This window comes from Rhinopithecus bieti, unplaced genomic scaffold, assembly GCF_001698545.2.
Source record: "Rhinopithecus bieti isolate Rb0 unplaced genomic scaffold, ASM169854v2 scaffold_42084, whole genome shotgun sequence".
NCBI lineage: Eukaryota > Metazoa > Chordata > Mammalia > Primates > Cercopithecidae > Rhinopithecus > Rhinopithecus bieti.
In genome coordinates this window covers 3,108,283-3,134,302 of record NW_016818934.1, presented here as the reverse complement: position 1 = coordinate 3,134,302, position 26,020 = coordinate 3,108,283, and the positions used below count along the sequence as shown (strand labels likewise).

At 48.5% G+C, this 26,020-nt stretch overlaps 1 protein-coding gene across 1 annotated transcript in view; it reads left to right on the top strand.

Moving 5' to 3' along the window:
- ST8SIA5 (ST8 alpha-N-acetyl-neuraminide alpha-2,8-sialyltransferase 5) overlaps positions 1–25,224 on the top strand; it is an 88,458-nt gene extending 63,234 nt beyond the window's left edge. The window contains 8 exon segments of the mRNA XM_017857850.1: positions 11,779–11,865; positions 15,059–15,203; positions 17,681–17,793; positions 21,877–22,018; positions 22,552–22,669; positions 22,672–22,769; positions 22,771–22,801; positions 24,116–25,224. Coding sequence (XP_017713339.1) covers positions 11,779–11,865; positions 15,059–15,203; positions 17,681–17,793; positions 21,877–22,018; positions 22,552–22,669; positions 22,672–22,769; positions 22,771–22,801; positions 24,116–24,303 — 922 coding nt within the window. The 3' untranslated portion in view covers positions 24,304–25,224.
- The last annotated feature ends 796 nt before the right edge of the window (positions 25,225–26,020 follow it).

The window sequence follows — 26,020 nt, the reverse complement described above, 5'->3', positions numbered from 1 at the left end:
CATCGCAGGGTTAAGCGTTGCCCTCTTGCTATCACCTTTGATGGTTTTAATTTTATTAAAAGTTTTGATTTTTAAATTATTTAAATGATACAAAATTTGTGCGGTACAGATGGTTATTCAATGAAGAGCCACCGAGTTCTCCCCAGGGGTGACGATGTGGCTTTGGGTATCCTTGCAGAGTCAATGCATGAGTAAGAATCTGTGTATGGAGATTTAAAAAGTTTTTTTTTTTGCACAAATGGTAAAAGAGCTATGCTCCCCACTCCCCGCTTAACAGTACATCACCTATGACTCTTCAACCCACAGGAGGGAAAACACATTACATGCTGAACATTTTAGCATGCATGTGCCCACCTGGGTTTCCTCCCTTCACAGAACTGCCATGAATTCAGCAAACCCATTAGAGGAATTGGTACTGTATTAGTCATGACAGAATCTGTATTTATTTGGAAACAGTTATATCTGGATGTGGAAAAAATATAGTTTATTCAGAGGCAGGCAATGTTGGGTGCTCAGATGGACTCATGGGCCCCTGACATAACCCCAGGGGCATCTGGGGTCCCTGGCCCTCAGGCAGGGACCGTTATTCCTTTACCCATCTGACGTGATTCCAGCTAGTGTGCATCGGGGGAGAGCATGGGTCTTGGGGTGGGCTGACCTGAGATCCAAAGCTGACTCTGGGCCTTAGCAGATCTCAATCTTTCTGCAAATGTCTTAACTTCTCTGAGCCTTTCCTTACCTATGAAAATGGGGACACTATTACCTACCCTTTAAGGGTTGCTATAGACTAGCTGAAATAAGGCATGTGAAAGTAGATAGCCCAGGATCACGAGGTCAGGAGATCGAGACCATCCTGGCTAACATGGTGAAACCCCGTCTCCACTAAAAAAAATACAAAAAGTTAGCCGGGCGTGGTGGCGGGCGCCTGTAGTCCCAGCTACTCTGGAGGCTGAGGCAGGAGAATGGTGTGAACCCGGGAGGCGGAGCTTGCAGTGAGCCGAGATCACGTCGCTGCCCTCCAGCTTGAGCAACAGAGTGAGACTCCTTTTCAAAATAAATAAATAAAAAAAATAAAAAAAGAAAGTAGATAGCCCAGCAGCCTGCATGCTCAGTAGCGCACATCATAGGCGTTCAATAAATGTCAGCATCCATCTCTCTCTTTCCTTCCTTCCTTTTCTTTTTGGAACTAGTAGCAGCAGCTTTTCTGGGCTGTCATGCACAGCGATTCCTGGAAAGCTCCAAGGGTGAGACCAGCATCCAGCTGGGATTAGCTGCATTGTTTATGGCCCCTGTCCTAACCCATGGTCTCTGTACCCTCTCTAGAGAAGGTGGGTTACAGACGCCACTCATCAGTTTCACTGAGCCCTGGGCTGAACACATACCACTGTGGTGCCCGCCCTTGTAGAACTCACAGCCACTGAGGGAGACAGACATTAAATAACCAGTTACCATAAGAAGCCAGGGTAGTGACAGGGAACCCGACCCAGGCTGGGGCTAGGGGGAGGTTGTCAGGCAGCGTTTCCCTGAGGAAGGGACACTGGAGCTCCAGTCTGAAGGGTGACAGGAGCTAACTAGGCCAGGAGGGCTCCAGGTGGAGGGAACAGTTTGTACAAAGGCCCTGTGCCAGGAAGGAGCCGGCTGTGTCCTGGACTCTGAAGGATGAGGCAGCTCGAATGCCAGCGTGAGGGGAAGACACAGAAGCTGCATTGCTAGAGGGTCAGGTAGGGCCAGACCATGTGGAGCTTCATGGTACAGACCCAGGTTTGGGTTTTACCTTTATCCAAGGGCCATGAGAGCCACAGGAAAGGTTTTAAGCAAGGCCTGGGGCATGTGAGCTGGTTGGTATTTTAAACATGCCTCCAAGGAGTTTTGATTTAGTGGCAAAAATGGCTGTCGGAGCCAAGTTCAGAAGCTGGTAGCAGAGAGTCTGTCTTCTCAGAATTCAAAGCTTTCAGGCCCTTCCATGTTTTACTGTGCAAATCCAGAGCACTGTGGTTGAGAGCACACCTTCAAGATTTCAGAGAATAAATGACTCATTTCTTTTCTTTTCTTTTCTTTTTTTTTTTTTTGAGACAAAGTCTTACTCTGTCACCCAGGCTGGAATGCAGTGGCGCAATCTTGGCTCACTGCAACCTCTGTCGCCCGGGTTCAAGCAATTCTCCTGCCTCAGCCTCCCGAGTAGCTGGGATTACAGGTGCCTGCCACCATGCCAGGCTAATTTTTATATTTTTAGTAAATTCGGGGTTTCACCATCTTGGTCAGGCTGGTCTTGAACTCCTGACCTCATGATCCACCCGCCTTGGCCTCCCAAAGTGTTGGGATTACAGGTGTGAGCCACCACACCCAGCTGACTAATTTCTTTAAATTATAAAATGTATAGTTTCTTCATGGTTACTTCAAGGTCTGGACAGGAAGATGTAAGAAATCTTGTGAATGGGTCATCCTTCTGGGGAACTTCCCATCCCTCTACGCGTGTTTTTTCTGTATGTTGGTGTTAGGTCCTATATCAGTTTGCTGTAACAAGGTACACAAAACTTAATTCTTCCACAATTCTGGAGCCCAGGGGTCTGAGATGAAGATACTGCAGGGTTGGCTTCTTCTGAGGCCTCTCTCCTTGGCTTGCCAATGGCCTTCTTCTCGCTGTGTCCCTATATGGTTACCCCCGGTCTGAGTCTTTTCTGTGCCCTAATCTCTCTTTGTAAAGGCATCGGTCATATTGGATCAGGGCTCACTCTAATGCCTCATTTTAACTTCATTACCTCTTTAAAGGCCCTATCCCCACAGTAGCCCATGCCTGTAATCCCAGCACTTTGGGAGGCTGAGGCGAGTGGATCACCTGATGTCAGGAGTTTGAGACCAGCCTGAGCAACATGGTGAAACTCTGTCTCTACTAAAAATACAAAAATTAACTGGGCATGTGTTGCACGCACCTGTAATCCCAGCTACTCGGGAGGCTGAGGCAGGAGAATTGCTTGAACCCAGGAAGTGGAGGTTGCAGTGAGCCGAGATTGTGCCATTGCACTCCAGCCTAGGTGACAGAGCAAGACTCCATCTCAAAAATAAACAAACAAAAAAAGGCCCTATCTCCAAATACGGTTTCATTCTATGGTCCTGGCGGTTAGGACCTCAGCATATGAATTTTGGGGAGACACAGTTCAGCCCACAACAGCCCCTGTCACAGCTTCCATTTAGGGCTAGATTAGAAATTACCCAGGGCCATTGTTTTGAGCTCAAAACACAAACACTGTTCAGTGTGATGGACGACCTCGTATGTCCCCAAGGTCTGACTGCACTCTCTTTAGAGAGGAACATTAGAGACAGTCACCTTCCATTGATTCCACTTGCCATTCCTTGTCCCTGTTATGGACTCCCATTGGTGGTGTTTGGGCCTCTCCACATCTGGCTTTGGTTCTCATCTCTGCCTCGGGGCACCCTCTCTGTCCCCAGGGGCTGGGCTCCTGGGGTGAGCAGCCATCCTAGCTGGGGCTCCTGGCTGAGCTGGGCTTTGCATGCCCTACCTCTTCTACAGCAGTTGCCCCTCTGTGGCCCCAAGCCCTGGGGATCTGAGAGGGAAGGAGAGGCTGGGCTGTTCATGGGGCACAAGTGTGTGTACCTCCTTTCCTGAGTCTAGGCTGAGGGTCAGTAGGTCCTCCAGGGCTGAAATCGGAGAGCCGCAGAGGCCCGCCTCTGATCCGAGTGGTTCTGACATTATCTGGGGACCTGGGGGCTTCACTGTGTTCCAGTCCAGCGCCATGAGAAGGGCTCATAGAGGGTCTGACCCTGAGTCCTCGGGAAAAGGTTAAAGCCCACCTGTGAATGGAGGGTCTGATGGATGCGCTCTGTCCCTTCGGGCTCGCAGAATGTCAGCTGGTGTTTTGTTTGAGGAGACAAGGAGGTGTGTGATTCATCTGGGAACGATTCTGATCCACAGTTGCTGAAATCAGTGGCAAAAATCAGTCAGCCAGAAAATCCCCACATGGAAAATTCTTCCCTCCCTGACAGTGTCAGATACATGAAGAATGACTCCATGATGATTTGTTATGAAAATGCATTGTCATAATTCTTATTAAAATTATTTACACCTGTCATCTAGAGCTCCTTTATTTTAAAATAAGAATCTTCAGTTGCTGCCTATACTCACACCCAGACGGGGGTCGTGCAGGATAATTCCCCAGGCCAGCGTCTCCCATCACCCTTCCCCATTTTTCTGCCACTGGAAACTCTGTGCTGAGCCCAGTACTGAGACCAAGGAATAAGCTGGGAGCAAAGGCCAGCTGGGCAAATGCCCACTCTCTGGACTGGGAGTCCCTTTTGTGCCACTGCAGTGTTCACAAGTCTGTGTCCTCTGCCAGGCGGAGGTTCCTGGAGGGCCAGGACCCAGGCTTAGGCATCTCTGAGTCTGGCCCTGTGCCAGCTCAGTACTCATGTGTTAAATGAACGAGTGGACAGAGGGAGTGGGTGAGACCTGGGTGCAAACAGGAGGCCATGGAAGAAAAGAGGGAGAAAGAAGAGTAAAGAAAGAATCACTCTCATTTCATTACAATTAGTGCCCAGCTCCCTCCCACATTTCCCCAGTTGAGGGGTATTACTATTTTCAGTCTGTCTATAGATTATCTAAGTAATCAGTTTCTTGTTCTACCAAATATCAACAGTATCTCTTGATCCTGCACTGTGTAAGATAAGGATATTTAAATTATTCCTACTCTGCAGTTCCCCCTCCAGCCTATGGCTTCAGTCATGCATGGGTTGACTTTTAAAATGACAAAGCCGATAACATTTGTCTTCTATTTGTAAACCATACCAAGCCCTTTTGAGACTTTTCTAGAGATTGACTCTAAAATTTGAAGAATAGCAAATAGTGTTTTCCATTACTGGGATGATGTAGATATTGTTCACTGAAGGCCAGGGAGGCACCAGGCCTCCATCAACTTTCATGACCCTCTTGCTGGGTCATGTGGCTGTTGTTTTGGGGCTTCCTTTCTCTGCCTTCTGAGGTTGGATTCACCTTTGCTTAGAACCTATAGCTTCTTTTGTGTTTACTTCTTCCTTTTACTTCCACCCATTCTCAAGTAAATACCAAGAAGTGACAGGTGGGAGGTAAGGTTTTGAGTTCTTTTGTGTCTAAATGACTGGATTCTTCCCTTTTACCTGATTGTTGGTGTGTTGGGTTGTTAGGTTGTTTGGATTGTTGGTGTGGTGGGTTGTTGGGTTGTTGGCTTGTTTGGCTTGTTGGTGTGGTGGGTTGTTGGATCGTTGGTTTAATTGTTGGTATGGTGGGTTGTGGGATTGTTGTTGTTTTAATCATTGTTGTAGTGGGTTGTTGGGTTGTTGGTGTGGTGGATTATTGGGTTGTTGGTTTGATTGGTGTTATGTATTGTTGGGTTGTTGTTTGGATTGTTGGTGTGGTGGGTTGTTGGGTTGTTTTGATTGTTGGTGTGATGAGTTATTGGATTATTGTTTTGATTGTTGGTGTGGTAGATTGTTGGGTTGTTTTGATTGTTGGTGTGGTGGGTTGTTGGGTTGTTGGTTTGATTGGTGTTGTGTATTGTTGGGTTGTTGTTTTGGTTGTTGGTGTGATGAGTTATTGGATTATTGTTTTGATTGTTGGTGTGGTGGGTTGTTGGGTTGTTGGTTTGATTGTTGGTGTGGTGGGTTGTGGGGTTGTTGGTTTGATTGTTGGTGTGTTGGGTTGTGGGATTGTTGGTTTGATTGTCTGGTGGGTTGGTATTTTAGGTGAAAATCATTTTCTCTTAGGATGTTGAAGACCTTCACTACAATCTTTTAGCATCCAGGGATACATGAGAAGCATGAGAATGGCCGTTTCTTCGGAAGTATCTGTTTTTTTTTCTCTGGAATCTTTACAGTTCTGAAATGTGGAACCTTTTCATTTGGAGTTTGTGTCCAGACTCTTCAACTTTCTCTCAAATCTTTTTATATTCCTTCTTCTCTATTTTTCTCTACAATCTAAGAATCCTATACTTCTGGACTGTACCTCTAGTACTCATATTTTTTTATTGTTGTTGAGATAAGGTCTTGCTCTGTCAACCAGGCTGGAGTACAGTGGTGTGATCATAGCTCACTGCAGCCTTGAACTCCTGGCCTCAAACAATCCTCCTGCCTCAGCCTCCTGAGTAGCTGGGACTATAGGCACATGAAACCACACCTGGCTAATGTTTTTCAAACATTTGTTTGTAGAGATAAGATCTTGTTACATTGCTTAGGCTGGTCATATCTTTTAATTTTATCTTTTTTCACTCCTCTTTTTGCTTCCATATACTAGGACAATCCCTTGACTTCATCTTCCAGCTCTTCTGGTGAACCCCTCCCCCACAAGAGTTCTTTCTTTGTACCCTAAGTAGAATATTTTTAAGTTCTATTTTGTTCCTTCAATAGTTGTCTTCGTGGTCATTTTATCTGATGGATTATCTTGGTCTCACTTCAGGTTGACCAGGTGACCCTTGGCTATCTATCCATATTTAACCTTGAAATGAAAACTGATAGGAGTTCTGTGTCTGAAGTTGTTCATGATGCTCCTGGCCCTTTTGTTGCTAGAACAGCCAGATCTTTTAACTGCAAATGATAACTTTTTTTTTTTTTTTAACAGAGGAACTCATAGTCTGATTCCATCTCTCATCCCCCTCTGCTGGACATTAAGCATTTGGCTACCATAGATTTTGGTGGGGTAGGGGGAGTGTAGGCTTGATGGCTCTGCTTACAGACTCACAACTGAGTCTCATTTTTAGGGCCATGCTCCCTCCCCATCCTCCACCCACCTCTTAGAATTTTCCATGTGCAGATTGGCTCTAGGTACTTTGGGCTGTGTCATCCTATCCTTGTGCCACTCCCTCGTACTTCCATACACTTGTTGAAATTTCTCTTCCACTGAGATGCCCTTCCCTGTCATTCTATTCATCTGTGAGCTTGTACCTTTTTTTTATTCCTCTTCTGGAATGTTAGTGGTGTCTTGGGAGAAAGGAGAGAAGTGCCTGGGGTCAACCTTTCATCTTTAAAGTAAAGATGATCTCTGCATTTGTAAAGCAATTTGTAAAATCTTTTTACACGTATTATTCCGTTTGAGCTCTCTGACAACCTTTGAGATTGGAAGGGCAGCAGCCAGCCGTTATATCCATCTTACAGAAAAAACAGCTGAGTCTCAGAGAAATTAAATGACTTGCCCGAGGTTACATTGCAAGATTGGGATGGAGCCAGGATTCGAGACTGGGTGTCCAGGCCCTGACCTTGGTCCAGGGTGTGATGAGGGCATTGGAGGCAGAGAGAGTAGGGCCCAGACACTGGTAGCAGTAAAACTTGGAACCCTGCCTAGAGTGTTGCCAGGGTTGTGTTTCCAGAAGGCATTTGAAGCAGTGGCCATATAGGGGGCTGCTCTAGGGGCCTGTGGGTTGCAGAGAGTAGGGAGAGGCAGGGGGCAGTGGGTGAGCCAGGGTGTTGCTATATGATGGCACCACTCCCTCATACCCTGTGAGCTCCTGAGAGGGGAAGTTTGGGAAAGCTAGAAGGAAGGTTTGCCTTCTGTCAGCCAGGGTGGGAGGAGGAAAGCTGCCAGGCTGGTTCCTGTACCAGGGCCTTTGCACTCACTATTCTCTCTGCCTGGAATACACTTTTCCCAGATATTTGCACAGCTCGCTCCTGTGTCATTTCAGGTCTCTGTGCAAGGTTCTCCTCCTCAGGAAAGCCTTCCCTGATCACTCAATCTGAAACAGTCACTTCCCCGTCCATTTACCTTGCTTCACTTTCCTTCCCGGCACTTGCCACTTCCTGGCAAGGCATTATTTATTTATTTTCCATTTTCCTTCCCAACTGGTATGTAAGCTCCATGGAACCAAGGGGTTGTTTTGTTCACTACTGTATTTCTAGTTCCTGCCATATGGAGATACTCAACAAATAGTGAGACTTGATTTGAACTCAGATGTTTCAATTAATCCGTTAACTTATTGGTATACTCAACAAATATTTACCATGCATCTGCTATGTGCCTTAGCACTTGAGTTACAGTGATGAGTGCAGGCTTGATCCCCTGCCCCCATGGTATTTACTGTCTAGTGGGGAAGATCAGCAGTCATGATAGTTCATGGATTTTACAAAAGTGGAAAGTATAGGGGGCTGTGAGTGAGCACAGTCAAGGCAGTTCAGTTTAACAATACTAATAACTTATACTTACTGGATGCTTTCTGTGTGTCAGGTGCCATGCCTAGTCTTTTATCACATCATCTTATTTAATTATTTTAACAAATCTGGGAGGGCAAGAGACTATTATTACACCCATTTTGTAAATGAGAAAACTGAGGCTCAGAGAGGTTAAATAACCAGCCTGAGGCCTCATAGTTAGCAGGTATCTGAACTAAGACTTCGGTCTTAGCCCAAGTCCCACTAGTTCCAAAATCCATGTATTTAGTTACTATTTTCCATGACTTTTCCCTGCAATCACCCCTGCCCCACCAGCCACTGATTCTTCCCGTAGGGGAGGCTTGCCTTGTTTGAAGACACCTCTGATTAAACACAGGGACTCGCCTCTGCAAAATGAACCCTTTTTTAAAAAGGGCTTTTGTTTTTTCTTTTGAGATGGAGTCTTGCTCTGTCACCCAGGCTGGAGTGCAATAGCACAATCTCGGCTCACTGCAACCTCCGCCTCCTGGGTTCAAGCGATTCTTCTGCCTCAGCCTCCTGACTAGCTGGGATTATAGGCGCGCACTGCCATGCCCGGCTAATTTTTGTATTTTTAGTGGAGACAGGGTTTCACCATGTTGGCCAGGGTGGTCTCAAACTCCTGACCTCAGGTGATCCGCCTGCCTCGGCCTCCCAAAATGCTGGGATTACAGGTGTGAGCCACTGCTCCCAGCCTAAAAAGAGTTTTAAAGTGGGTATTTGCTTTTTTTTTTTTTTTTTTTTAAATAATGGACCCCTGTAGGAACCTGAAGAAAGCTTCAGATTCTCCCCAAAGATATGCACATGGGTGGATAGACGTGGATTTTGCCTATAACAAAATCAGGGGGTACAGGCACTTCCTTTAGCCCTTCATTGCACCCCAGGGTAAGAGCCATAGTGATAGTAGTTTCTTGGTAACACTCAGCTCCTGAAGGCTGAGTGTTCCCATTTATGATCAAACCAGGACAGCTTCCTTTGAAGGGCTCCTCTCTACACCAGCACCCAAGACTAACGAGCTTCTTAGTGGTCCACAGCCAGGTGACCCCAAACAACTACAGAATGCCTGGCCCTGAAGTGGTGACTGTGCATGATCAAGAGAGATAAATCATGGTGCTGTCTTTAAGGAGTGTATGATCTGTCTACTTTTCACAGTTTTACTGTAGAATTACAATCTTTCGAACTACTCAATGGAAAAAGGATCCCATGATCCAATACTTTTCTTGGAAATTCACAATATATGAGAACATATTAAGGTATCTGAGATGTCTTGCAGTAAAGAAAAGCATTTAACTTTATTTAGCTCAGCTTTCCCCAACTGTATTTGACCATAGGATCCCCTTAAAAAAAAAAAAAAAAAAAGGTGCATAATTCTTTGCCGAAGATCTAGAGTTCATCAGGAAGGGCTCGCCCAATTGTATAATGGGTCTTGTGATCCATTACTTAAGAAGGAGTGGGTGCTGGCCTGGCTTGGGGAGCTTCCTGGATCTTTCTGGATCTCATGACTCTCACCAGGCCAGAGCCTCACTGGAATCTTCAATGGCAGGGATCCTAGAGAATTCTGGACATTTCTGTAGAATAGGAGAATTACCCGCAAAACCAATAGTGAGTTAAAGGAGGAAGGAATTGGGTAGGATGCAAGGAACAATTTCTTAATTGAAATGGGGAAGGGGTAACTAAACATAGGGATAGGTAACAGAGATGCTAAAGCGTATCTGTGGCAGAGAGGGCTTGGGAATGTGGACATAGCTCTGAGATTAGGCATTGCGGAAAGAGCAGAGAAACCGATAAGAAGGGTGAGTGACTATTTGAGGTTAATGTGCATGAGGATCTCATATTGGTTACTTAGTGTTTGTGGAAATTTGTATTTTTGATTTGGCTCAGTCGTTCACTTAATAAATATTTATTGAGTATATTTTGCTAAGCACTGTTCTAGAAGCTGGGGATACAGCACTGAAACAATTACATGTATGCATAATTATAAATTAGTCAATGTAAATGTGTAAATTAAAAAGGAGTTCTTTTTGCAGGTGTCGGTCAAAGGGAGAATAATTTAGACATTCCCTTTCCTGAGAGTGCTTTAGAAAGTCATGGTGCTGAGATGTTTAAGTGCCAATCAGCATAAAGCCTGGCGGAGGGTTGTTCAGGGAGAAGGGGCAGTCTCAGGTTTCTCATCTCATCTTTTCTGTCATTTGGAAACCGTGATCTGCCCTTGAGAAGGGAGAAAGAGAAGGGCATACCCTGCTCATGAGCCCTGCTGAACTGTGTGGGTGTTTGATGGATGTTCCACTGGGGTCTAACTCCCTTTATAGACAGATGTTCCCAAGAGAACTATGCAGGCCCTCGGGGGTGGGCATGTGAGGAAGAAGGTTTCAAAGTTTCTGAGATTTGTTTTAATCAGTTATGGTAGGACACACGGACATGAAAATGACCATCATGAAGTAAGACGTTGTACTCACAGAGCCATAGAAACAGGAGGCACACCCTGCAGGGCAGCCCCAGGGCCAGTCAGGAGGCAGCAGTGAGGGCAAAGCGTGGGTGAGACTATTGAGGTTTTCGCGGGAAGGAATGGACAAGGCAGGGTCGGCAGGGTAGCCAGGTTTAGGATTGGCTAGTGTGAATAATTCTGGCAGGCTCTGAGGCATAGGGACTGCCTCTGGATGTCCCATACCTGGTCCTGGGATGGTTAGGATAGGGGGTGGGAGGAGGGGGATGGTGTCCTGTCAATGAGGAGGTTGAGGGTGTGGGCTCTGATTGGTTGGTTTGCACATGAAAGGCATGCTTGCAGGACAGTTGTTTGCTGACTAGGAATTAGCCAGGCACCAGGTGCCAGAGCATCAGAAATATAGAAAATAAGAAAATACCAGCTGGGCACGGTGGCTCACACCTGTAATCCCAGCACTTTGGGAGACCGAGGCGGGAGGATCCCTTGAGGTCAGGAGTTCGAAACCAGCCTGGCCAACATGGTGAAACCCCATTGCTACCAGAAAGTACAAAAATTAGCTACGCATGGTGGCGCACCTGTAGTCCCAGCTACTTGGTAGGCTGAGGCACGAGAATCACTTGAACCCCAGAGGTGGAGGTTGCAGTGAGCTGAGATTGCATGATTGCCCTCTGGCCTGAATGACAGAGTGAGACCCTGTCTCAAAAAAAAGAAAAAAGAGGCCGGGCGCAGTGGCTCACGCCTGTAATCCCAGCACTTTGGGAGGCCGAGACGGGCGGATCACGAGGTCAGGAGATCGAGACCATCCTGGCAAACACGGTGAAACTCCGTCTCTACTAAAAAAATACAAAAAACTAGCCAGGCGAGGTGGCGGGCGCCTGTAGTCCCAGCTACTCGGGAGGCTGAGGCAGGAGAATGGCGTAAACCCGGGAGGCGGAGCTTGCAGTGAGCCGATATCGCGCCACTGCACTCCAGCCTGGGCAACAGAGCAAGACTCCGTCTAAAAAAAAAAAAAAAAAAAAGAAAAAAGAAAAGAAAAGAAAACATGGTCAATGCCAAGGGCCAGCCCTGGAACTGGACTCGGCTGTGGGAGATCAGGAGGGAGCATTTCTGGGAATGATCGCACTCTGTCCTACCTGCCCCACTCATGTACTCTTCTGTCCTCTACTCCCAAGGGTGAAGCAGTCAGAGCTGTTCGACAGATGGAAGAGCCTCCAGATGTGCAAATGGGCGATGAACATCTCTGAGGCCAACCAGTTCAAGTATCTATGATTCGTCTGTCCTCCCTTCTCCTTGTGTGGTTCTCCTCACCGCCACTTCTTCCAGTCTCCGTCATCCTGCAAGGCCCAGCTCTCAGTGGGCATCTTCCCTAGAGCAGGCCCTGACTGGGCTGAGGAATCTGGGCAGTGTGGGGGACTGATTCAACATGCAGGTTGAGGCGGGCACCTTGCCCAGGTGCCGTCTTCCACCTTCTCTCCCTCAGTCCTTGCAGCAGCCTTGCGAGGTTGGTGGTGCCATCTCCAGTACACAGCTGAGGTTCACTGAGGCTATTAGCAGGGAAGCATGTGCCAGTGGTCTCTAGCAGGCCTGTGTGAAGGCGCATTACGCATTCTCTATGGCCTCCTAGTCCTCACCTCCCCTGTCCTGGGGCAGCCACTCTGACCCAGTGACTTCTCTCCTTCTCAGAGCGCTTGAGTTCTTCCAGCCTCCATGAGACATATGAGCCCTGCTGCAGATTATTTTATAAATGCTGTCTAACCAAAATGAGCAGATCATAAACTCCCAGAGAGGTAAGAGCTGGATCTTAAAGTTCTCCTGTGGGAACTCAGCACATAATAGATGTCCAAAAATTCTTTTTGATGGATAGTAAACTTTAGGGTCTTCTCCATCTCTAAAATTCTGTGAGCTTATGGGATTATTTTAGTGCAGGTAGACCTTATTTTATGGAGTTGATGTGATCTGGCAATTTGTGTCTATACTGGATTTCAGCACTCAGGTCCAAGTTTAAATGTACTGAGGAGCTCTAAGCATGAAGGAGTCCTGCACGAGAGATTGTGAAAAGCAAAGATGACTAAGCTTTTTCTTTATAAATCGTTTGTTCCAATTTGCTGCAGCTCCAGATGAAATCTAGAGGTAGAGTAGTAGTTTTAAGAGGCGCATTTTCAGAAATGTGAATGTTTAAAGTGATAACACTTGAAGATCAGGTGCCAGAGGCCTCTGGGAGACTACAGAGACCCAGCAAAGGCCTGACAGTAGTTTGCAGAGACTCACCTATCATAAAAAACAGAACATGAGCTTGAGCAAAGTGCTGGGAGAGTAGAGAATAGATCCATAATCTGTGCTGCCAATTGGTCCCTTAGAAACGTTACCGTGCACACTGCACAGAGGTGCCCCTGGGGGCGAGTGAGACCTGGCACACTGAGAGTATGGCCGATAAAACACTCAGTCTGGACCAGGTCAGTGAGAGGCAAAAGCCTGTTGTCCAGGCTTAGGACAGAATAGAAGTCTCAGCAGTAGACCAGGCGCGGTGGCTTATGCCTATAATCCCAGCACTTTGGGAGGCTGAGGTGGGCGGATCACGAAGTCAGGAGTTTGAGATCAGCCTGGCCAACATGGTGAAACCCTGTCTGTACTAAAAATACAAAGAAATTAGCCAGGCGTGGTGGTGCACGCCTGTAGTCCCAGCTACTTGGGAGGCTGAGGCAGGAGAATCGCTTGAACCCGGGAGGTGGAGGTTGCAGTGAGCGGAGATCACGCCAATGTACTCCAGCCTGGCCACAGAGCGAGACTCCATCTAAAAAAAAAAAAAAGTCTCAGCAGTGGGACTCACATATCTCAGGAAACATGAAGCAACAGGGAAATTATGTGGCAAGAGAAAAACAGGGATGAGTGTGGGAGCCTTTGGCAGGGACAAGACAGCACAGTGCAGGGGTGGAGCTCTGGGCATGAGGGGTGTGGAGCAGTTTCAGGTGTGAGAAACGGCAGTGACATCAGGCTTTGCCATGCTCTAAGTGAGAAAACCTTCCAGGCTGGTCATTGCCTCCCTTTGCTCTCATTTCAAGCTCATGAAACAATGATGAGATGCTTCATTCAGGCTGGCAGGAACCTGGTGCCATGAGGGAGTGGCAGGTGGGTGTTAGAAGGCAGGCATGAGCATTCCAGTTACAGGAAAGGAATCCTGTGACTGAGGCCTTCTCCCACCCTGCTACCTACAAATAGGCATGCTGACATTCTGGTTTGTATATCAGTCGCTCATGAGCTTGGTTAGTGTGAGTCAGTCTCCCTCAATAGGAGTGCTCTTCAGTAGGCTGACAAGACTGAGCTTCTGAACTAGCAAAGCTAAAAGGCCCAGATGCTGGTTTGTAATGCCAACCCATGGCCCTGCCTTGCCAGGCCTTTGGCCTCCTCTCTGGGAAGCCTTAAGTTACATTCTGAAACCCAGCTCTCTACAGGAAATTCTGCTCTCTGTGACTGGGAGCCAGCTGGGCTTCCCAGTGAAGTACCTGCAAGAGATGAAATAATAAAAAAAAAAATTATAGGCTGGGCATGGTGGCTCACACCTGTAATCCCAGCACTTTGGGAGGCTGAGAGGCTGAAGCAGGTAGATCACCTGAGGTTAGGAGTTCGAGACCAGCCTGGCCAACATGGAGAAACCCTGACTTTACTAAAAAAAAAAAAAAAAAAAAAAAAATTAGCTGGGCATGGTGGTGCATGCCTGTAATCCCAGCTACTTGGGAGGCTGTGGCAGGAGAATCGCTTGAACCCGGAAAGCGGAGATTGCAGTGAGCAGAGATCGCACCATTGCACTCCAACCTGGGTAACAGAGTAAGACCCTGTCTCAAAAAAAAAAAAAAAAAAAAAAAAAAAAGATTATAAAACCTTCCTGGCTTTGGCAAGCTGCAATCACAAATTACAGAGGATTAGAGGTAGAAGAGCCAAGCCTGCATGAAGAAAGTAGGGCCCAGAGAGAGAGAGAGACACCTTCCAGTAGCCTCACAACTGGTTGGGGCAGAGCAGAAACGAGAATCCAGGCCTCTTAACACCAGGACTGCAACCCAAGTTTCTATGCCAGGCCTGGCTTGGAGCTCTTCAGAAAGCTCCTCCTCACCCTCTGTTAGTGGCCAGGACTTGGGCTCCATGGAGGAGTTACGTCAGTGCAGACAGGGGCAGCTGGGTGGGGCTTCATGGAAAGAAACCTGGCCTGGACCCTGAATGAGTGGCAGAAGGCAGGGGCCTTGGGAAAGGCGTTGAAAAGGGAGGGGACAGCATGAGCAGAGGTGCAGGGTGGGTGCGAGCCTGGGAATGAGTGGGCAGGAGAGGCCTCGGCTCCATGCAGGGTGGGGGTGAGCGTGGGGATGGGTGGGCAGGAGAGGCCTCGGCTCCACCCCTCTGTACTTCATGAGGCTGTGCTCTGCCCTGCATCATGTCTTTCCTGCCTGTCTCCCTGCCTGGCAGGTCCACTCTGTCCAGGTGCTGCAACGCCCCTGCCTTTCTCTTCACTACCCAGAAGAACACTCCCCTGGGGACAAAGCTCAAGTATGAGGTGGACACCAGCGGCATCTATCACATCAACCAGGAGATTTTCCGCATGTTTCCCAAGGTGCTGCTTTGGGCAGGGGCGGTCTGGGTGAGGCAAGGGAGCCGGCCCCTATAGCCCTCCGTGGCAATGTCCCTGGGGTTTTTCATGACTCACTCACTGTCCTCTGGACTCAGTCGTCTTGGTCCTGGTTGACCAGTTGTCTGAGGTGCAGTAGCCCACCCTCTGGGTTTCTTTGGGGGTTCTGAGAACCATGAATGCCAACTGGCTATGATTTGAGTGACTTTTGGCGAGAAAGTGACTAGAAAATTCTGGGTATTGCATTACTTGCAGAGGATATCCTGCCGATATGGGAGAGAATGACGACACATTTGTCCCCCACCTGAGGTAGGCACAAGAGCAGAAACACATGCAGAGGTTGTGAGCACAAGAAAGAGCCACCCAGTGCAGATCTAGACTCTGAAAGGTTCAGCTCACTGGATGACCGTGGGCAGATATTTTGTCTTTCAAAACCTCAGTCTTCTTATTTGTAACACTGGGGTTTGGACTATGAATAGATTTGGCTGATTGTAACAGAACATCTAAAATACCAGAGACTTAATCAAGATAGATATTTATTTTTTTCCTTTCACATAAAAGAATTCTGGAGGTAGGCGGTGCAGGGCTGGCACGGTGGCTCCCTGGTCATGGAGGACCACAAAATGAGTGAGCCACAGACCTGAATGGTTTAGTTCACTGACCTTGGCCATTGAGGACCACAGTGAGTGAGCCACAGACGTGAAATGTTCAGATCACCGATGCTGCGCACCTGCAGTCACCTGGGCTGACTGTTGGTGCAGACTCACTGTACTACTCTCAGACAAGGGGCGCTGGAACCTGCACTTTCAGCCAGTTGTGGCAATTACCCAGGTGTGGTGGCGTATGGACTCTGAAGAGGAGGAAGGTTGCATGGGTGTGTTCATAACCACATCCAGGAGAGCTCTGGGCCCGGGACAGCACTTAGTGAATGTAGTTTATAGAAATTCTGAGTGGGGGCATGTGGAGGTGTTTTTGGATGAAATCTGAAGGCTCTGGCTGCCTTGCTTCTTGGCTGAGTGTGAGACAAAGCCCAGAGTTCCCTGCATTCTGTGACTGGTACCAGAGTGTATAGGTAAGACTCATGCATTCTGGGGATGTAGGGGAGGAGCTGAAGGTGAGCAGGGTCAAATGTGTTCTCACTCACTGTGGCCCTAAGGGAGGATGATATTGAGCCACCTTTACAAGGTGGGTCTTACAAGGCCTGGAACATGAGGCTGGTGACAGCAGGTGACTTGCATCTCACGCAGGTAATGCCAGTGGGTGTAACACAACTTAGTATGACATACAGATCCAAGGAGAGCCGGGGTATGGACCGCTGAAGCCCAGGGACGGACAGCAGGGCTCGCCAGACAGTCTCCAGAATGCGCCAGACAGTAACTGTTTTAGGATTTGCAGTTCATAGTCTCTCTGTCACTGCTACTCACCTCTATCATTCTAGCACAAAGCAGCCACAGACATGAGTAAACAAATGAGAGTAGCTATGTTCCAGTAACACTTTCAATCTTATTAGATGCCGAGATTCGAATTTTACATAGTTTTCATGTATCACAAAATCGTTTCTTCTTTGGGTTGTTTCCAACCACTTAAAAATATAAAATCCTTTCCTGGCTTGCAAGTTACACAAAAACAGACGGTAAAGCCAGATGTGGCCCACGGGCTGTATGTAGTTCGCTTGTCTCTGAATTAAAGCAATGCGACATAGAATCACATTTCCTGAACTTCCCTAAATATAAGTGTCTCTTTGTGTTTGTAAAAAATTCAGCTTCCCAGCCTCCTATCTGTGAGACTCTGATTCTGTGGTGCTGGGATGGAGCCCAGAAATTTATATTTTCAGAAAGTATCCCAGGTAGTTCTTAACTTACAGAAGTTTAGGAAACACCCATATAGAACATAATAAACTTTTGATGATTTTTCTGAAAATGACTGTTTTTTTTTTTTTCCTTTCTCTTGTACAAGTCTAATAGTGCAGTTTACTCACCCACTGGCTGTGAGATGCCCCTGTTTTCCTGCTCACTGGGCCTGTCCATCCAGAGAAAATGGACCATGAATAAGGACAGTCTCCCACAGAAGTCCCCCTTAAATTTAGCTTGATTCCTGATGGTCCCAGGGCAGCGTGATTCTCCACGAGACCCCACCTGGCTGCTGGTCCCACCTGAAGCACAGGCTGCAGGCCTGGCCCGTTTCGTGCAGGACTGCCAGTTGCTGTGTGCCAGGAGGAAAGCTGCCCAGCAGGCCCTGGGCATCAGGGATGGGAGTGGCCTTTGGGGCCATCTAATAGTAACAAAGACACTCGATCACTCTTCCCATCTGTAAAGTGGAAAGCCGCTTTCCTCCCACATTCCCCACAAGGCTGCGTCTTGGGGCCAGGAGCTAACAGGGGTAGGTGTGCTTGCAGAGGTGAGAGTCGCAGGTGGAGGCAGGGGGTGGCTTGGCTCTGACAGCTTTGCCTTTGCCTCCCCCAGGACATGCCCTACTACCGATCCCAGTTTAAGAAGTGTGCTGTGGTGGGCAACGGAGGCATCCTGAAGAACAGCCGCTGTGGGAGGGAGATTAACAGCGCCGACTTCGTCTTCCGGTAAAAGAAACCCTGGCACTGCCCTTGCCACTACCCTGTGGCCCTCCTCCTCCATATTCTTCCCCGGTGCCTCAATGCTACCGTTTAAGCAAGTAATCCCCACTCCCCACCCCTGCAGACCCTCAGGTCTGGGATATCCCTTCTTCTCTCCAGCCCCAACCCTTTGGGGAAGTTGTTAAACTCCCAGGTCCTCAGTGTCCACATCTGCACAATGGGAGCTATGTTAAGAGCAAAGGGCATCACAAATTTGAAGGCACTGAGGACTCAGGAGCTTGCAGCTGTGTCCGGAGGTCCTCTGGGCGCCATCTTCTTGGGTGAGTGCTACCCTTCCAGAAGCACTGGTGGAACCAGGGCACCCTTGTGGCAGACACCAATATTGGCTTCACCCTGGCTTTAACTAAGCCAGAGACTGGTCCTTGCACTTCTTCCTTACATAAAGCCCCACTCTTATCTCTTAGTGAATCTTCATTTATATCTTTAGCCTGGGTGAAGAAGGTGGGTTGAAAATAAGAGCTTAAAGCAAAGAGACTTGGGTTGAGTCTGCAGTGGGGTCACATGAAGCATGGATCCACAATCATCGGGCCACTCAGTAGGTGTCAGGTTGGGGAGGGTAGAGCAGGTTTGGTGTGATTTGAGGTCCTAAAATAAAGGGACTCCTGCATATTTTGGGTTCTTGGATGTCCAACCCCAGCCTCTGTCTCTAGAAGAAGGAAGACTTGGACACCCTGCGTCACCTGCTGTCACAGGTGGAGTGTGAGAGACACACCTCTCTCTGTGATCTGGAGTCTGCCCACGTGTTCCCTGTGGATGCCTAGTCGAGTCCAGCATTGAAGGTTAAGCTTCCTCCAACACTGAAATCTCTGGCCCTCACTGAATCCTTAGCCCAGCCACATTCCTGCCAGGGCAGGCAGGGAAAGCCTCTTTCAAGATGGTCTTTTGGGGAGAAGCCAAGGTCTATGGGGTCTCCCTGAACTTTGATCCAGGCTCCAGCATTGCTAGGCATATGACCTCAGGAATGTCATGTCATCCTTCTGGGCCTTGTTTTCCTCATCTGCAAAATGGGGATAAGGATAGCAGCTCCATCAGTTTGGGGATTAAATGACATAATGATTGTATAACTCTTAGTACCTCCAGCACTGGACACACCATTAGAGCCCAGTTAATGCCAGCAACTGCCCTCCAGGTCCTGTTCCCTCTGGCTGGAATGCTGTCTCCCCAGCCCCTGCATCCTGCTTTGCCAACTGCCACTTGTCCTTCCAAGCTTAGCTCAAGAATCACCCACTCCTTCCCTGGCTAAACCCACTTGCACCCTCTTCTGGGCTCCCACGGAACCTGGTGTCCACCTCTCATGCGGCCTTTAACACCCAGCCGTATAACCAGGGACCCGCTGAGTGGTCTCACTCTTGCAGATTGGAAACACACAGAGAGCTTCTGTTTACAGTAACTGATATAATTGGCACAACATAACTACTCAGAAAAATGAGTCTTCAATGAAGGAATGAAGGCGTGAATGAAAGAATGGACTTAAGTGATTTTCAGGGCTAAGAAGTGGAGCATATAGTGGTTCTGTCCACAGGCTCTGAAGCTGGGGAGCCTGGTTTGAGTTAGACAAAGCTGTGTTACTTTGCATAAGTTACCTAGCCGCTACACCTTTATCTCCTAAAATGAAAGATGAGGATGATAATAGTACCTACCCGTTGGGGTCAGTATGAGGAATAAATGAATTAATGTTTAAAATCTTCAAACAATGCGGAACACATACTAAGTTTTATTATAATGAAAATGTTATTTAAAAATATTCCTCTCATTTTACAGATGAAAAACAATTTTTTGGGAGGGGATGATATTCCTTGCTAGGGTCATGGGGCTAGTCATAGCCAGAAATGGGATATAGTTCTGGTCTTGCATTCTTTCTGTGATATCACATCATTTCCCTAGCTCAATCATATGACAGTAAGCATCTCCCTCAAAGGGGCTAGTCTCTTGTCCCACCACCTAAGATCTGTTAAGATCTGTGAGAGCACACAGTTGTGTTTGCTAGTTTTGGAAATGCTGTGGGCCCTTCCGTTCTCATCGTCATCATCGTCAGAGCAGTGCAGCAGCAGCAAAGCCTTGCTGGGTGCTTGTATGTGCATGCCAAGATGCCCTGAGACTCCATCCTGTTCTAGGCATGTCCGTACTGGATGCTATTGTACTGGGAACGAGACCTGGGCTTGGAGTCAGGCCCATCCTCCACCCTGCCTTGACCCTCTGAATGCCTAGTTTCTCATTTGCAACACAGGGAGCCTAATATCTGCCACTTGAGGTTATTGATGTCTCATATAATCCCATGCAAGTTCCTGGCATGCCACAGATGCTCAAAAAAAAATGGCAATTGACTGTAGACACCCCCGACTCCCCCGCTCAATCTTTAGCGATAATGTAAAACCTGCCTTTCATAGTGGTCTGATAGACAGGGGTGTGGTTGGATCATAAAGTAGGTGAAAGTCATGGTCCTGTTATAGAGGGTTCTTCTGCACAGTTATTCCTTAAACCCATGGCTTCCCCTTGATGAAGGGCCACATTCTTCACATGGCCCACCATCCCTTATAGTCTGGCCCCTTCTTCCCTCTCTGCCCTCAGCTTGTACCATTCCCACCTTGCCTGTGCTCCAGTCACCAGGCCACAGTCACTCCTGGGTGCTTCATGTTCTTATCTACCACAGGACCTTTGCACAGGACCTATGTCTGGAATGCTCATGAGTTCCATGTTCACCCAGCTAACACCTGCTTATTTCAAAATTTATTATTCATCCATTCATTATGTAGTATTTGATGTGAAGAATATTTGCACCACCTAAGTATGAAGCAAAACAATAAAATGAATATTTGTAGAACAACCACTTGATTTTAGAAGTTGAATGTTTATATGGAGCCTTTGTATCAACTGATGTGCTCCTTCTCATTCTACCTCTGTTTTCCCCCAATAGGTGTCGCTACCCTGAATTGAGTACTTAATCATTCCCTCATTGTTAAAAATTGTTTTGTCATATGTAGATGTACCCCTGAACAATGTATTGTTAAACTATGCTTGTTTGGGGCTGTATTCGTTTCCTATTGCTGTTATAAAAAAATACTACCAAATTAGTGGTTTAAACGACACAGATTTTATTATCTTACAGTCTTGGAGGTCAGAAGTCTCACTGGACTAAAATCAAGGTGTCTGCAGAACTGCATTCCCTTCTGGAGGCTCTCAGGGAGAATTTGTTTCCTTTTTCAGCTCCTGGGAGCTCCTTGTATTCCTTGGCTCATGGCAGAGCCCACAGTGGAGTATCTATCTTCCAGTCTCTTTCTCTGACTCCAATTCTGTTGCCACATATTTTCTTCTTCTCCCTGGTTGTCATATCACCTCTTATAAAGACACTTGTGATGACACTGGACTCCCCCAGATAACTCAGGGCAGTGACTCCATCTCAAGATCCTAAACTTAAATGCAGCTGCAGAGTCCCTTCTGCCACGTAAGGCTGCATAGTCACAGGTTCCAGGGATTAGGACGTGGACACCTTTGGGGGCTATTACTCTTCCTACTATGGGGCTTTCTACAAATGGTGGTGACTTGCTTTTGCATGCAATATGTGTTGCATTTCTAAGATGCATCTTTGAATATATCCCATGTTTATTTAGCCCTTCTCCTGCCACAGGACTTTTGCTCACTTCCTCCTTCAGACCTCAGCTCAAGCATTGCTTCCTCAGGGAAGCCTTGGCTCTCTAAAAAAGGAGATGCTCCCCTGCCACCTGTCCTCTGAGAGCCATAATCCCATCCTCCAGAGGTCCAGGGACTATCCAAGCTTGTAACTGCATTTTACATCTGGTGGTTTATCTGCCCCATGTGTCTGGAACTTCAGCAAGGCCTGTTGGCTGTCCCAGTGCCTGATAAGGAGCAGAAGAACGACTGTCTTACCACCTGGCCACAGAGAACCCGCCTAGCTGGTTGCTGTTGCATCCCTCTGCCCATATGATCACCATCCCTCCCCTCCCCTTGGGCCTTCCCCAGCCTGACCTATTGAATGACTGATGACCTTGGGCTGCCTCTTCTCCTCTGCAGGTGCAACCTGCCCCCCATCTCAGAGAAGTATACCATGGATGTGGGGGTGAAGACGGATGTGGTCACTGTGAACCCCAGCATCATCACAGAGAGGTCAGTGGCCCTCTTTCTAGAGCTGCACTGTCCAAAATGGTAGCCAATAGTCACATGCAGCTACTGGGCACTGGAAGTGTGTCTAGTCCAGATGGAGATGTGCTGGCTATGAGTGTAAAATACACACTGGGTTTCAAAGACTTAATACAAAAACAGGATAACGTCTAATTAACTTGTATTAATTACATGTTGAAGTAATAGTATTTTCGAAATAGTGGGTTAAAGAAAATATAAAAACTTCACCCATTTCTATTTTTTCACATGTGCTTACTCGGACATGGTTAAATTCCATATGTGGCCTGCATTATTTCTTTTGGACAGTGCTGGTCTACACTGCCTTCACCTAGAGATGGGCGGGACAGCTTTCCAGGGTGTGACCAGGGCAGGCAGCTCCCTACTTGGCTGTGTCCAGATGGTACTGGGGAGAAGCTCACACTGAGATCTCAGCTCCCCTCCTGGCTCCCCTCTTCTCATCTCCCACTGTCCCCTCCTCTTACATGTCCTCTGACTTGGTTGGTGTGACTATGCCCAGGGCTAGGGTTTCAACACTTCCCCTAAAACCTTCCAGATGAACTTTCACAGATGAACTGCATGCTGCAGGTGTACGAGAATGCATCGGTGCTGCTGCCCACCTTCTACAACACGCGCAACACGGATGTGTCCATCCATGTCAAGTACATGCTGGATGACTTTGAGTCACCCAAGCTGTCTACTACTTCCACCCGCAGTACCTGGTCAGTGTGTTTGGCGCTACTGCTAGCCTGGGGTGTGCCGCCAAGCACATCAGCACTGGCCTCATTTCTGGCCACTGCGGCACTGGAAGCTCAATAGGGTTCATCTGGACGGTTTTTAGGGAATTGGTTGAAATGCTAGCCCTGGCATAGTCACACCACCAGGTCCAGTAGGGACATGTAAGAGAGGGGACAGTGGGAGAATGAGAGAGGGGGTCATTGAAGTGGATCAGATGCCCAAGGGAACAGCTGTTTAAGGTGGGAAGAGTACAGAAAGTCACCGATCGGTCGGTGAAGGAGGTGCTCAAGCGATGAGAGAGAGGGCCCAAGAAGGGAATGGCTGCTTAATGAAAGAAATGGGCATGGCATGTGGCCCTCATGCCTGATAAACCACAGCGCTTTGGGACTGAGGCCAGAGTTGGCTGTGCAGCCAGGAGTTGGAGACCAGCTTGCAAACATCGCAAGTCCCTGGTCTCTACAAAAAATTAAAATAAAAAAAAAATAGTCAAGTATTGTGTGCCACACCTGAGTCTCAGCTACTCAGGAGGCTGAGTGGGGGCGGATGTTTGAGCCCGGGATTTCAAGCTGCCAATGAGCTATGCTTGCACCACTGCACTCAGCCTGCATGACAGAGCCCAAAGACCCGGTCTAAAAACACACACTAGGTGTGTAGAGATAAACGCAGGCTGCAGGAGAAGAAGCTTCTGAGTCCAGGACATGGCAGTCCGCATTTGGGATTCGTTGTCCTGGGGATCTTGAGGATGACAGTACAGGTGAATGGAGTGAGCTCTAGAGCAGCCTCCACTCCGCAACCACTTCCCTGATGAGCCTCCCCTTGGGCACCCTCATCCTTTTGTTTCAGCATTATGCCCTGCTCCCTGCAGCCACACCCTGGATTATCTGTCCTCTTTGGATCCCAACTGCCCTCTCCTGCACCCACTTACAAAAACCTGCCTGCCCTGAGAGAGGTCCCATCTTCTCTGCCAGGTGCGTGAGGTGTCAGTGAGGCGTGGCCTTATAAGTCCCCTCTGTCCTTTGTAAACCCCAGGGTGCAAGAGTGGGGAAGCGAGGGACGTGGGGGCACGAAGGATGGGCGATCCACTCTCACATCGCGCCTGCGTCAGGTTCCACAAGCTGGAAAAGTGGCGGCGCCGTTCTAACCGGCCGGCTGCAGGTGTACGAGAACGCGTCGGCTGCCTGCCCGCCTTCTACAACACGCGCAAACACCGACGTGTCCATCCGCGTCAAGTATGTCTGGACACTTCGAGTCGCCGCAGGCCTTGTCTACTACTTCCACCCCACAGTACCTGGTCAACGTGTCCGCGCTACTGGCCTCAGCCTGGCGTGCGCTGCCAACCGCACAGCCGCGCAGCCTCATTCTGGCCACCGCGGCGCTCTGAGCTCTGTCTGAGGAGAGGTGCACCTTTTCGGCTTCTGGGCCTTCCCCATGAACCCCTCGGGCCTCTACATCACTCACCACTACTATGACAACGTCAAGCCGCGTCCCGGCTTCCACGCCATGCCCTCCGAGATCTTCAACTTCCTGCACTTGCACAGCCGAGGCATCCTCCGCGTGCACACGGGCACCTGCAGCTGCTGCTGATGGCGGCTCACCAGGCTGCCCGGCAAGCGGCGCATTCTCTCCTGCTGTCCCTCCCGGTTGAACTGGGAGTCCCGAACCGGGCAGCGTGGGGACCTGGCGTTCAGACTGTCTCTCCCTCCGTAGTTCAGTTCTGTACTTGGATACTGGGGTGGGGAGGCAAGTTTGGGAACCGGGGCAGAGTCAGCTCTGTGCTGAGCCTCCTGGCCCGGCCCCCACCGGTGCATCCGCCCAGTGCCTCCACCTGCCCTGGCTAGCATGCTGCTGGACCACACCCCAAGATCAGGGGCCCTGGGGACTGCAAGTGAATAAAGCACATTTCCACCCAATTTTGTCATCTGAGAGGGAGCACAAACTGCAGACCCTTGTTGCAGCTGAAGGAAGGCCCTACAGAGAATGAAATCCAGGGCAGAGACAGTACACTTCACAGGACACTTGAGCACAGTCAAGATTTTATTCACACTTTTGGTTCCTGAGTTTTATATCGAAGACTCAGCTATGAAGTGCTGTTTAAATCTCAGAGCTTAGAGGCCAACCCAGTGACTAGACCTTCCAGTGAAGAAAGTGATCTCAAGAGGTCCAGGGACTTCACAGCCAAGCCACACCACCTGACACGTTCTTCCATGACACAGAGAGATCTAACGCAAGGCCTGGGTTATGTCTTGGTTGAGACATCACCTGAGAAGCACCACATCCTTTCAGACACATCCTCGGACACACACGCAGTCTTGGTGCCCCCAGATTCAATCCTACGTTAGTTCTTTTGATGAGAAGGAAATAAATCAAACCAGCCACTTGCACTATGGCTTCCAAGCCAATGTTATTGACTCAATAAGTGCTTAGCGATTGACTTCCTCTTCTGTCTTCCTATTTTCAGCTCCATTTAAACCAGGAGTTATGTATAAAGACCTCTTCCTCTCATGTCTCTGAATCCTGCAGAATCCTGCTGTATCATGTTCCTCAGTCGGAACCATAGGCTCTGGGCTGGAAAGCACTGACATGTCAGGTGGTGAGCTTAGCAGAGAGAAGCGAGTTGTGGCCTCCGACACCAGCATCACTGAGGCTTCTGCTGGGAAGACGGGACTTCTCACAGCCAAGCCTGGGCTTGGGGCAGTCAGTCGGGCTTAGGCAGAGAGGGGTTCACATGTCATTTCACACATGAAATTAATTCCCTTTGCTTCTCCCTATGGTGTTTCCACCATAAATGGGACGGTGTCTAAGAGACACTTGGTGAACTGCCTTAGAACTTAGCTTTGTGGAACTATAGGATGTGAGTGCTGGGAGGAGGACTTCAGCCCACCTGCCTGGCTACCTGTCTCCCTCCCTCCTTCCTTTCTACCTCCCTCACTTCCTTTTTTCTTCCTCCCCTTAAACATTTCTGGAAAGCCTATTCTGCTGTGGTCTGTGATGGGACTTAGGAAGACATGAAGATAAACAAAGGCATTATCTGTATCTTCTGGGGATGCAGGGCCCAGAGACTATAGGCCCAGTCCCACGTGCTGGGTGCTCTGGGAGGGTTAGGAGCAGTGAGAATATAGCAGGGAGTGGGATCTGCTATCCAATCACCTCATTTGACAGGCCCCTTGGCTGAGCCAGTCAGGGACAAGGAGAGCACAGGCTTTACCCCAGGCCTCCAGGCTCCTGATCCAGGGCTCCATTCTTGGCCAAACCTTTGTGTCTTGGCTTGTGCTTCCTGTGGTGGGTTGTTGTGGAGGCTGTG